At 40.7% G+C, this 12,808-nt stretch overlaps 2 protein-coding genes across 2 annotated transcripts; both read left to right on the forward strand.

Annotated features, from left to right (window-relative positions):
* Positions 1-710: 710 nt before the first annotated feature.
* On the forward strand, positions 711-7,956 carry LOC127362662 (transcription factor Sox-14). The gene is made up of 2 exons (XM_051398733.1): positions 711-760; positions 6,636-7,956. Exon 2 carries the CDS (start codon positions 6,653-6,655, stop codon positions 7,355-7,357), a length of 705 nt encoding a protein of 234 aa, XP_051254693.1. The 5' UTR covers positions 711-760; positions 6,636-6,652; the 3' UTR covers positions 7,358-7,956.
* Positions 7,957-9,379: 1,423 nt separating this feature from the next.
* cldn18 (claudin 18) lies at positions 9,380-12,346 on the forward strand. The gene is made up of 5 exons (XM_051398318.1): positions 9,380-9,812; positions 11,162-11,326; positions 11,437-11,599; positions 11,717-11,830; positions 11,989-12,346. Exons 1-5 carry the CDS (start codon positions 9,593-9,595, stop codon positions 12,083-12,085), a joined length of 759 nt encoding a protein of 252 aa, XP_051254278.1. The 5' UTR covers positions 9,380-9,592; the 3' UTR covers positions 12,086-12,346.
* The last annotated feature ends 462 nt before the right edge of the window (positions 12,347-12,808 follow it).

Here is a 12,808-nt window from a genome sequence, read left to right on the forward strand (position 1 = left end):
TATTGTTTGTACATTACGTAATACTTTATTGCACCCTTGTCGTATGTTCACCCTTGTTTTGTTGCAAACAATAGAATAACCGCTTAAAGGGTATTGTCTATGTAATACTGACCTCTTGTGGACTTTGGCAGTACTACACTTAGGGGTGTTTATTTCTTTCATTCTTTAATATGTAATTATGTAATAATTTATTTGCTGTATGTGTTATTTTCTGCACGAGATGCCTTTTCATCTACACCAAACAGATCCTTTAGTCCCATAAATCCAAGCTGTAGTATGGTTGCCAACCTTTTCATATGTCAAAGATATTGTGTCAGTAAAGTATAGTTTCCCCCTTTAATGTTTATATACAGTATATGATTTACCTGAATACAAGATGTTACCAGTTTAGATACAGGATGGAAAAAGGAAAGTAATGCACGCACTGAAGTTATTTGGGCCTGAGGCCTCTTTCAGTTCCTCTCTCCCTGTGAACAGGGAAGCTTATCACCTGAAGAGCTAAAATACATGCTTACAGATAAACACAGTCATATGTTCTGGGTCTAAATCACCTGCCTATACTTATTCTGTGCACAATCTGACTTCAGTGCCGTATGAGGAGCATCAGACTATTTAAAAATATGCTCACTTAATGCCTTTCTGTCTTCACCCAGTTGGGGCTTATCTGAGCTTGCTGTTGTGACAGCATCTCTGCTCCCTCCCTCCAGTCTGGCTCAGGACAGCCACTGCTCTGCTTAACACGAGTCCAGGAGATATCTCGGTAAATACCAGTTTCTTTCCCTTTCGGTTACAGCGGGCATATCATCGCCGCAGGAGCTACACTATTTTCATTATTTCCATAAGCCTCTTAGTGGCGCCATGCTCTGTCATTTTCACTGGATTCACACTGTGAAGTGTGTGAGTTTTTATATATTTTAAGTGCCTCTGTGCTCTGTTAATATGGAAAACAGTTTCTGTTCTGCTATGAATGAGAATGGAAGTTGTTGATAATTCACCGTTTTTAAATTTATCCCATTCCTCAGAGAGAAAGCATTAGACACGTCTTTTCATGTCTTTTGTTTATTTCCACTTTCATGGCAGCCACACGTTTCCTTTCATTTCACAAGCTCTGTTATAAAAATCTGCTGTTAACCACAATGTGAATAGACAACATATTCTGCTTTTATTGTATTGTTGTCATATTTACATCATCATTATGGCCAAATGCACTGCAGCTCTGCACAACAATAACATCCAGATTAAGGCCAAGTCTTCATTGCTGAATTTGTTTGAAAACCACATAAAAAAAATGTTTAATGGAGAAAAAAAAAAAAAAAAAAAAAAAAAATAGTAAATACCCTAAAAATGCTAAACCATGATATGGTCCTTTAAATATGAGAAGAAAAGAAAGTCCCTGTATATACACATTAATGGCCGCACCACCTTACAAATGCTTAATACTTAATTTTTAAATACTTTGTTAATGGTTAATTGAACATAATGCATATAGATCAGTAATATAGATGTAGCTCATAATTGTTTTCAGGTTATCAGCCCATGTTGAAAACTTCCATTAATGACCTACTGAAATGTATAACTATGGGCAAGTCACATTTATTAAATAGTTTTATTAATAGGCAGTTTTAAAAGGCAAAGCAAGCAGAGAATATTCACCAAACAAATTGATTCCTCACTTTAACTGCTCTAATCTCAAGTCATCCTCTTTATACCTGAAGGGACTATCGGATTTCTCTCAGTGTCTCACTGAATCACAGCAAATCGCTTCTCCCCAGTGATCAAGACAAGAGCCGAGTTTCTCTGCTTCCTAATTATTGTGATGGATGCCACTAAATCCTACACACTCGTGCTTTAACTAGATAATCAATCCAACTCTCTACTTAAAAATGGCTCATTCTCTTCTGAGCTCAATTTATGTCCCTCAAGGAACATAACAGATTGAATCATATTTGTGTGTTACACAGTCAGTAAAAGAGTCTACGGTTTATAGTACAATGTAGAAAATGGTTATAATGTCTAAAGAAAAACTAGCAGTAATATGATCATGTGTGAAGATGATGTTCGATCCAAATGTTAAAATCAGGAATTCAGACATAAAATGTGTAAAATGCATTGGAGCCTTGGTCAGACAAAAAAAACATGTCTTGCCCCCGGTTCAGTTTCCTCCTCCCTCCATCACCACACCATCATCACCCTCTTAACCAGTCTGTCATTTAAAGTAAGCAGCCGCCTGCTTAGCCGGCACCTTTCACTTTTCAAGCAGCACTTAATTTACTGCAGGACATTTTAAATCTCCTGCCTCCGTGGCACTGAGTCGCTGACAAATGCCTGGTTGCAAATGTATCTCATTGACTGCTGACTCGGTTGTATTACAAGCTGGCTGATAGGGGCTGCCACAGTAATGTGGCCCTCAGGTTTATCCTCAGATGTTGGAGGAAGTGTATTAATTTAGTTTAGATGGAGCCTTATGAAAGTGTACTGGCAGGCAGAGACGAGCAGATCTATCTCTCTCTCAACCTCTGGGGATTGAAGCTATCTGCCACACAGCTAAAGCATATTCCACCATCAATGTGTCAGGGGAAAGCTATTAAAACCGCTTTACTTTTCCTAAGTATCATGAGAATAAGCACAAGATTTTGTGAAATCCCCCCCAGAGCACTGAAAATCTAGGGGATTTTCCCCCTGAAATGTTTCCTAATGGACTGCTCAGAAGTGTCAGAAACTCTTGTTAGACTTGAATGTAGTTTTCGGATTTCAGTGCATGTATTTGGAGCTGAAATGACAAAATTTGAAGTATGAGTGCATCTGAACTTTCCACACAATCAGATGGAAACCCATTCACCAGTTCACTAGTATACAACAGTGGAGTGTGCACTCGGTGTAATGAAAGTGTGTATTCATACTGGGAATATTATAAAACGACAAACTGTGGGCCACATGTCCACATAAAGACCTTGGCTTTCATCTCATCAAGTCTGTCTCAAGATCTTATCTGTCAGTTATGAGAGTCTGTAGACTTAAATTTGTGTCAATAATTCATTATTTTTTCCCACTGTGCTGCTCTCTGTTTGACTCTGGATATTATAAGACAAGTGATGGCTCTGGTAGTACAGTGAGTATAATAGATCAACATTGTGAATTATTCTATTCATTTTTTCTTCAACTAACTCTTGAAAAACAAAGTAAGGCATGTAAGGAAAATGAGAAAGGACTGCAACTAACAATTATTTTATGACAAGTAATCTGTACAATTAATTCAATTAATCAATCAATAGTTTTGTGTATAAAATGTTAAAATCACTGTTTCCCTGAAGCCCAAGGTGACATCTGCACATTCCTTGTTTTATGCTTGTATTTTTCAAATGCCAAAGATATCCAGTTTATGATCACATAAGCCGCAAAGCAGCTAACTAAGAAGGTCGAACCAGGTAATATTTGGCACTTGTGCTTAAAAATATGATTAAACAATCATTAAGTCAATTTCCCCTCGCTGGATTTATCATTACAGCTGGATGCCATCTGGGCAGGGTCAACAATGGCATGTTCTCCAGCAGCCTCGCCTACGCTTACCACAGCCTTTTGTTCAGGGCTTTTTCAACAATAGAAGATGATATGCAAATAATCTATTCAGAATGTAATCTACTCTAAGTGAGTTTTACTGCTGGACCCTCCTGAGGAGCAGCCATTAAACCCAATATAACTTAAGTCAGATAATGCAGCAGAATCAGAGAACAACACTGTTGTCAAACACTTCAGCCGTTCAGAGAAAGAAAAGACATTTCACAAGATACAAGATACTTAATCAGCTCTGCCAAAAATGATTCAGTTAATCAATACAGTAAATTAGTAGGAAGCATTTTTTCTCCAGGGTGGGGTTGACTTGATAGATTCTTTTCTTGTCAGACGTTGGCGCACTCTCTCTGCCCGAGCGCCCCGGCCAGCATCTCTGTGTCGTCTTTCATTTCCTTTTCACCCCCAGGTCTTTCTGTACCTGTCAATTTCTTTCTACAGTGTGACTCCTTAATCCACCTGAGTGCATGGAGGACAGTTTTGACATAAGAAGAAAAGATAGACTCCTAAGGAGAGGAACAGTATCTTTAGAGCCCAGGGGATAACCGGATTACGACAGCCATTTTGTGCTGCTGGCAGTTTTTCTTATTACCCATTTTTTCCCCCCTCATCTCTCCAGAGTTGAAATGCTGCCCTTTCTTAGAAGTCACACCAAACACTGACTGAGTACACAAAAACACGTACTCTCTGAACTGAAACAGCTGAAAGAATAAAAATAAACCTTTAAAAATGATAGTAACAGTTTGCAAGAAACATATTTCTCCATACTGCCCTTCAGATACTCTCATGTTGCCATATTTCTTCTCACTGTCGAAGACTCTAAAACATGGTTCCTCTGTGGAAGTAATCATTGTCTCTGTGTGGCGGTGGTTCGCCTCCTGTGTGCGACGCCTGAACCTACAGCACTGTAGATAACAGCACAGCCACGAGGAGACAGATCAACTGTCTGACCCCTGCTGCCAATCACCTTATCCCTCCAGCCCGTCTGCTTCAAGGAAACCCAGAGAAAAACACTCCCTGAAAACGTCTTATCATCTCTACCCCAAACGGTGTGTGCACCACTGGACCTTTTATGTCCATTTATTTTGCCTTTGAAGAGGCCCGCAGTGCCTTTGATTGTGGGAGGTAAATGAAATAAAGCCCCCCTCCTCACTGGTACCCTGATATCTAAGTTTATCGCAGCTACCAAAACCTAAACCCAGAGCTCCAACTAACAGTCACAGGTTTGTCTACGGAGAAACACATCATGCTTCTGTCATGGTAATAATCCTTTTTGCAGAAGCCATTTTTGGTGCCTTTGAGGCAGCCTGGAAGCTTCCACTTAGACGCCCAGAAAGATAGTATTGAATTCCTCCTTGTAAAATGAGCTTCCTGAGTACATACTCCATAAAGTAATCCCCTGTTGTTACCTATAAGCACCTACATATTCCTCTGAGTAGCAGCGTACACATACAGTATGCCCTATATAATTTATATAGTTAAGTTATTGCTCAGGCGTTTCTCCGTCAATGTCATTTCAATAACAGACCAGATGGCTAAAGCATATATTTGATCAGATAAGGTGTAGTAATTATGAAAACTGTAACAACCAATGGAGTCACCCAGGGCCGGTGAATTATGGCTGTGATTAATATTGATTCTGTAGAGTATGGAGGAGGGAGAGGTGAGCCGCTTGCACACATATTGATGGATAAGAAACCTGCATGGCATCGTGGGAAAGAATTTAAATGAGTGATTGTGTCAGTTTTGAGGACAAGGTTTAAAAAAGTAAAATTTGGGAGTGATTTTGCAAGAAAGATGGAGGCAAAGTTTGGAGTAGAGTCTCCACTCACTGACCTTTAACCTATTTAATTTCATTCTGTTTCATGCAGGGCCACATAGGGTCACTTCTTCTGTATTTTGGGGGGAATTTAGCAGTTTAAGCAATTTGGAGGAGACCTTTTTTTCCCCTGGTTCCACAACTTTTTGACCGGTTTTCCACCAGGATTCAGAATTTCTCCCCAGGATTTTATTCTGGTAACTTTGAAACAACATTTAGACTTTCATGTTGGGAAATAAACCTTTATCTAACATTTTATTTTTTGGGTCAGTAATTTCCTAATAATTTCCTTGGAGGTTATCAGAAAAAATGATGTAACCATGGAATTGACAGTTGATTTAGTGATGCTGTTTTTCATTTCCCTTGAAAGAACCGCTCCGTTACAATGAAACATGCAGAAAAAAAAAAACAGTTAACAATGTAAAATCCAAGTAATACCAACATTTATAGACTTTATATTTGGGGGTGTGAGGTGCGTTAGGGGGTCACTGACTCATGACCTTTGTATTTTTTAAATTATGGCTACACCCCTTGTTTAAAGAGATGGTTTCACATGACTAAAACATACTACAAATTCTGCTGAGATCTTCTTAAATAATAATCGTTTTTAAGGAAATGAGCCATACAGCTCATTATAAGGCAATGAAGAGCAGCAGTGCAAAATGATTCCCATATTTTACTTCCATAGCCCTTAAAAAACCTTCTAATTTCTAATTTTCTGCTTCTGTGTTGTGCAGCAGATGACTTTCTTCACGTGTTTCCTGCCTGCCTCCACTTGTCTCCGTAGACATTTGCAGGGACTAAACTAGAGGGAGAAGGAGGGAGTCCCTCAGAAATGTTGTACAGTCACTTTTTGTGAAGGGATTACAGTGCTGTCTCTCATTCCCATTGGCTTGGCCCGCCGTGACAGTGGTGTGGTGATGGGGGGTTGACATGACCAGCATCATCCATAACAAGCTTCCAACTTGGTCCTCTGTGACTCCCATTCATGCGCCCAGGCATTGCGCTTTATGTACTTTTCCGGTCCACTTTGTGCAAATACTTTAGTCAATTTGGAGAAACAGTCTCTAGTATTTTCTTACCAAAGAGAGAAATTATTTGTTAACTGAATCTATCTTTGACACTTCTTCGCCACTTCTCCTTTTACGCACGAGAGGAGCATGCGCTTCTTGGAGAGGTTGACTTAATTTAGGACCGGTGTGTGTTTTATTAATTAATGTGTCACATTCTGATATGGCAAAACCTTTAGATCACATCAAAAGACCCATGAATGCCTTCATGGTGTGGTCCAGAGGCCAGAGGAGGAAAATGGCCCAGGAGAACCCAAAGATGCACAACTCTGAAATCAGCAAGAGACTCGGCGCGGAGTGGAAGCTGCTCTCCGACTCCGAGAAACGTCCGTACATTGACGAGGCCAAGAGGCTGCGGGCTCAGCACATGAAGGAGCACCCGGACTACAAGTACCGACCCCGGCGCAAACCCAAGAGTCTCTTGAAGAGGGACCGTTTCGTTTTCCCGCTGCCGTCTTTCCTCGGGGACGCAGCGGAGCACTTGAAGGGATTTGCCATGGACTCCTTCCTTGTCCCCGGAGATAAAGCCAGGGCTCTACTCGCTCCCTCCTCCTCCTCCTCCTCCTCGTCCTTCTCGCTGCTGGAGCCGGTGGCGCAGTTCAGCACCGGAGCTGTCCAGCGGATGGCGGAGATACCGCACGCCCTGGCCGCCGGGGCTCTGCCCTTCAGTGCGCACACGTTTGGATACCAGACTGGAGGGATTGGGGGTCTGGCTTGCCCCGGACAGCACACCCACACCCACACCCACCCGTCCCCTTCCAGCCCAGGATACGTGGTGCCGTGTAACTGCAGCGCCTGGTCTGCTGCCAGTTTACAGCCTCAGGTAGCCTATATTCTCTTCCCTGGAGGGATGGCCAAGAGCGGCATGGACTCGTACACTTCACCCAGCTCCAGTGTGTGACAGAGCGGACACACTTGAAGACGGAACGGGAAAAGTTTGCGCACAGGACCTCCCCATGTAACACAAAAGGAAAAGGAAAAACTGGGCTACAATACATTTGTTTATCCTATATCACAGCAAAACTGAGTATTATAGGCTAGTGTTTCCGCAGAAGTTAAATACATTTTAAAATGCCATAAAATGCTGAGCACCAAAAACACACTACAAGTCTCTATATTACTCGTTATTTAATTAATGCAGAGTAAGGACTTGGAGAACAATGTGCAGATGCTATTTTGTTACTCTTTTGACAAAGACATACATTTAAAACAGTTAGAAATACAATGCAAGAAATCAATGCATAACTTTTCTATATAATTGATCCAAATCAACAGGGGTGCTGACTTCTGTGTCCACATTAAAGTCAGATACACATACAGCTCTTATGGATATAAGAGGGCAGAGGAAGCCTGCAAGAGCCAAAGTGTTTCCTGACATTTTTATTTACCAAAAATGGCATTAAGTCTATATTTTGCACTTCTGATTCACACAGTCTTACATCTGGACAGTAGCACCTGTTTGTCCCCTCCTCAGTATGTAGGCCTGGTTTTTATTTGGAAGTGGAAGTAATAAATGTTTCCATAAATGTTTGTCTTATAACTGGAGTTTTTTTCTTTCAAAATAATCGTGTAAAGAATGTCTAAAAATGTTATATAAGTAGCCACATCAGTTTTGGATAAAAAGTCAGTTGCTGTTCAGTGAATAATGTTGGTGTGATCATTTTATCAATATTATACTTTGTATTTGGGATGATCCACATCAACTCTTAATATTTACTGACTGTCAATGTGGTAAATGTTTTTTGTTAAATGTCATTTTATGTCAGATACCAGTTGTAATAATAACTGGGGGAAGTTTGTTTTTATGTTCCTGGCTGCCTGAGCGCTCTTATTTAAACAAGCTAATCTCTTGATAAAGGGCACATCAAAGAATTACACAAAAAAACACATATAGATATAATGCAACAAAAAAACAACACAATTACATTAAACTTAAACAAAATTAAAATTTCCAGTCCCATCGTGTTTGGTAACTACTGTATGAGTTTTGTTGTGTGTCGGTCCGTGTTAGTGAGAGAGAGTAAGCCAACCTCATGATAAGAGAAGAATAGAAACTTCTCTCCTCCCGCGCTGTTGACAGAGTGATAAGCTGAAAAACTGAATCATGGGAATCGTATGAGGTGCTGTTTGTTTCAAAGTTAGTAAGAGGTAATGAGTCCTCTCACTGAAACCACTGGGTTTCAGTCTCGATGTAGGACATTATCAAACATACAACTGACCACAGGGCTTTACTAGATAGTACCCAGTAGAAATGCAACAGATGTCCTTGGCTGGACATGATCCGGGGACGCTGTAACTACAATGGTCAGCGGCCACCAGGACCCCCAGTCAGAGGGCTTTCACTTGACACCCTGGAAAGCCCAGGAGGGGAGACAGTTCTTAAGATTTAATGGAAAGGCTTAAAGCCAGCATGTTGTTGAGATTTCCTCTTTCTGTAGTGTCCTTGAGCAAAACACCAAACCCAAAGGTGCTGAGCTGAGCTTGACCTCTGGCCTCTCTGTGGATGTGAGAAAAGGTTTTACATTTAACTGTATGAACTTTTCTGTCCAGTATCACGTCTTAATCAAGAATCTTCACTTGTCAAGTGTGTTATTTTCTTCCTGTGCTGGTCTTCCTTGCTTTCTGGTAGTTCATTACATTAGACCTGATTGCGCGACACACTCATTTCTGACGGGTCTCTGTGTGTTTGCATGTTTGTCTGTGAGGATGTTGATGAGGTAAATTACTGCATCACGTACTCACTGACCAACCGTTGGCGGTTAATCGAAAGCAGCAGTGGAGTCAGTGATTCAGTTTCTCGTATTTACTTTTAAACAGTTAGTTCTCATTTAGGTACCAGGTGCGCCTATCACCACTGTGTCTACACCTCTGAACACAAGACGGCCCAACCCATGCAGCTGTATCACCCACTGGCTGAAACTCAACCGTCTCCACCCAAAGCCACCATCACTACAAAGTGCCACATTTCCTCATTTTCATTCTCTGCCCACACTCCGCACACCTGCTCACCTTTTACATATCCAGCTATACTTCAAGCTTTAGGCTCTTTATCTATTTAAACTGGGCACAAACCATCCTGCACACACACACTGGGGTTCTCAGGTACATTTCCTAACTTCTGAAGGAGCAAGCAACAATGGCGCCTTCAGTTCTCCAGAACGGTGGATTCATTTTGGGCTTGATTGGTGCAGCGGCCCTCATCGCAGCTACTGCCATGAACAAATGGAGTGTGAAGGACAGGCAGGGGGACGTGGTGACGTCTGTTTACACCTACAAGGGTCTGTGGCAGGACTGTGAGACGGCTTCCTCAGGATTCACCGAGTGCCGCCCGCTCTATGGCCTCCTGGGCTTCTCAGGTAGGAAAAATCATTCTTCCTCACATCTATTCAATTAGTTTTAGTTCATTACTGCTTTAATATTTAAACATGGCCAAACTGTGTCCAGAATTAGCCAACTTCACGGTCACGGCTTCAGCCCTCATGAGTTTTTCTTTTTAGGAAATTCAAATTCTCCCATTTCATTTCTTCTCTTATAAGATTCCTTGTTAGATGTTTGCTGAACTTTCTCTGATCACAGGAACATTGATGCAGAAGATTAAGGAAGTTGTGACTAAACATGATTGTCCAGTACCAGGGTTAGAAAGATGTTCTCTCACTGCTTGTCAAGATCCAAGATCGCCTAACTAGCTCTTCTCAAATTACAAAACAGGTTTACTGGTTAAGGTGTAGGAGATGAGTCTCTGGGGTACATGATGACAGAGGTCAACTCTTCTCTCTATCTGTCCTTTATATATTTGAAAAATATTACAAAAAGGATGATGAGATTAGTGTTAATTAAAGAGATTTCAACACTTTTAAGCACTAATTAAAAGTTAAACTCATTAAGGTGTTGAAGGGATACATCAGAGGATTTCAGAAAGGGAAGCCAAAAGAAAAAAGCCTCTCCTTGGTATGACTATCTAATGAAGAGATTCCCCAACTGTGGGGCATAGAGTCACTGCAGGCGGGACGTGGATGACCGAGGAAAGGGAATATGTGGAAAAGAAGTGGATTGAATGTGATTTATTTAGGGAAAATAAACAAAACGGGTTGGTGATGCGAATCTTCTTTAATTTTTATTGCACTAAAATTTACTTGGGTCCTTTTTTTTATTAATTTTGGTTGCCCTATCAATGTCAATTATTACTAAATATTGTTGGGTGTGGGGTGTGAACTTTTTTTGGTTTCTAAAAGGGGGGTATGATAGAAATAAATGTTTTAAAATCATTTTTACTCTCAGTTTCTGTTGTCCTTATACATACAAACTGTTGTTCCAGTGTCGAGCCCTCTCCTATCAGTATTTGCATTAGCACCAGTGCATTCTGGTCACTATAATGGACAACCGGGCCGAGACTTAGTCAACACAGTTATCACAAACAGAACAAACAACAAGCAAAGGGCAGGTTCCCTACAGCTCACCTACTGCAGGAGAACACAGATCACTGAATTAGATTAAGAGCTGTTGATATGATCCTCTTTGGAAGATTAAGAGGATTGAAGTCTTGCAACATGAGCTGAAAGGCTATCGTCAGACGCATGATTTATGTCACTAGTGATGCAGATTTTTATGCACTTGAGGCTGATTAGATACAATGAACTGATGGGTACATTTAGAAGTATCAGACTCAATAGAAAATGTCTCTGAGTATGTGTTTTCTGTCCATTAGGTGCCTTCCAGGCGGTGCGAGCCCTGATGATCGTGGGCGTGGTGCTGGGCGTCCTCGGGGCTGTGATATCAGTTTTCTCCCTGACCTGCCTCACAATGAACAGCATGGCAGAGTCCACCAAGGGCAAGATGAGCCTCACCGCTGGCATCATGTTCATCATCGCTGGTATGGTTAGAAATAACAAAATCTATGAGCACATCAGACAGGAAGTTCATTTGTGAGTTGGTGGAACAAAGAAAAGTAAATAAAAAAATGTCTCTGCACTCTTCTCTCAGGTGTGTGTGGCATCGCAGGAGCTTCTATCTACGCAAGTCAGATTGTGGCCAGTTTCAGGATGTCCACCTACAACAACTACAATGGAGGGATGGGTGGAGGAATGGGTGGAGGAATGGGTGGAGGAATGGGAGGAATGGGAGGAGGAATGGGAGGAATGCCCACGTAGGATATAACTTTTATTATTAGTTTTGCTTCATTCATTCATATTCTCCATATTATTACCGTGCTGGACCTACGTTGCATCTTGTTTTGGCTGAGTTGTGTGGTTTGTCCTTACAGATACACGTTCGGCCCTGCACTGTTTGTAGCCTGGATCGGAGGAGGCGTCCTGTTCATTGGAGGCATCCTGAAGTCACTGGCTTTCAGAGAAATGGTGAAAGATGAAAAACCGAGGTGAGTCCAAATAATGATTTAAAAAGATCTAAATGTCTTAAAGTCTGAAGGCCCACATTTACTGGTGTCTGTTGATTTGTTTTGGACTGAAGAAGATACCGAAGATACACCATCATATAGAATTACCTTAACTCCATGTGTTGCCTCTTGTGTTTCAGTTACCCAGGGGTTGTTTACAAACCTCAGACCCGCACCAAAACCGACCTGAGTGATCGCCATTCAGAGGGCGGCAAGAAAGAGCAGAATTATGTCTAACAACTTGTGTTTGCTAAGGCGTGTCCTTTTAACTCTTCACATGCAGCATGCTTTGTGGGATGTTTTTTTTTTTTAGTTGCCTTATATACGGATTCAATACTACTTCTTTACTATTTGATATTGAAGTCAATAATAGTCTCATCCTGACAGCAGTTCACTAGGTGTAATAACAAAGGATTTGTGGCAAAATATTTAGTTTCATGTGTACATCTCAGTGGTTACTAGATATTTATAGATGCTGTATGTAATTGAATCTTTTTCTACTTGAGTTTTGTTAAATCATTTTATTTTTATGTTAATAAAATTGTGATTAATGAAATATGGGTTCCAAGTGGTTTGAATTACTCTTAACAATATAAATTGTATATGAGAACATACCTCATTATTGACAAGTGTATATATGAATATATATATATATAGAATTAAAGACATTTCAAAGGAAGATGCAGTTATATAGTAATGCCCTTGGTTGAAGTCTAGCTACTGTATCTGTAGCCAACGTCTGCTATATTTATCTACTTAAATATATTTATTTTACTCAGAAAGAAGCTTCAACATGCAAAGTAAAAACAAAAGTTACACTATCTCACAGTGTTGATCCAGTCTGGTGGTTGCATGAAAAAAACAGAAAAGAAGCCAGAGATGGTAAATCCAGGCCACTGTGTCACTTAAGGTGATACCATGTATATTTTTGCAATGTAATTTTGTATCCAGAACTTTCCT

The sequence above is a fragment of the Dicentrarchus labrax genome, unplaced genomic scaffold, assembly GCF_905237075.1.
Source record: "Dicentrarchus labrax unplaced genomic scaffold, dlabrax2021, whole genome shotgun sequence".
Lineage (NCBI taxonomy): Eukaryota > Metazoa > Chordata > Actinopteri > Moronidae > Dicentrarchus > Dicentrarchus labrax.

Bases quoted from the DNA above. Each gene is read 5' to 3' on its own strand.
- LOC127362662 (XM_051398733.1), top strand. From the start codon at position 6,653: ATGAATGCCTTCATGGTGTGGTCCAGAGGCCAGAGGAGGAAAATGGCC.
- cldn18 (XM_051398318.1), top strand. From the start codon at position 9,593: ATGGCGCCTTCAGTTCTCCAGAACGGTGGATTCATTTTGGGCTTGATT. The intron at 9,813-11,161 runs GTAGGAAAAATC...TCTGTCCATTAG, and splicing joins TGGCCTCCTGGGCTTCTCAG to GTGCCTTCCAGGCGGTGCGA. The intron at 11,327-11,436 runs GTATGGTTAGAA...CTCTTCTCTCAG, and splicing joins CATCATGTTCATCATCGCTG to GTGTGTGTGGCATCGCAGGA.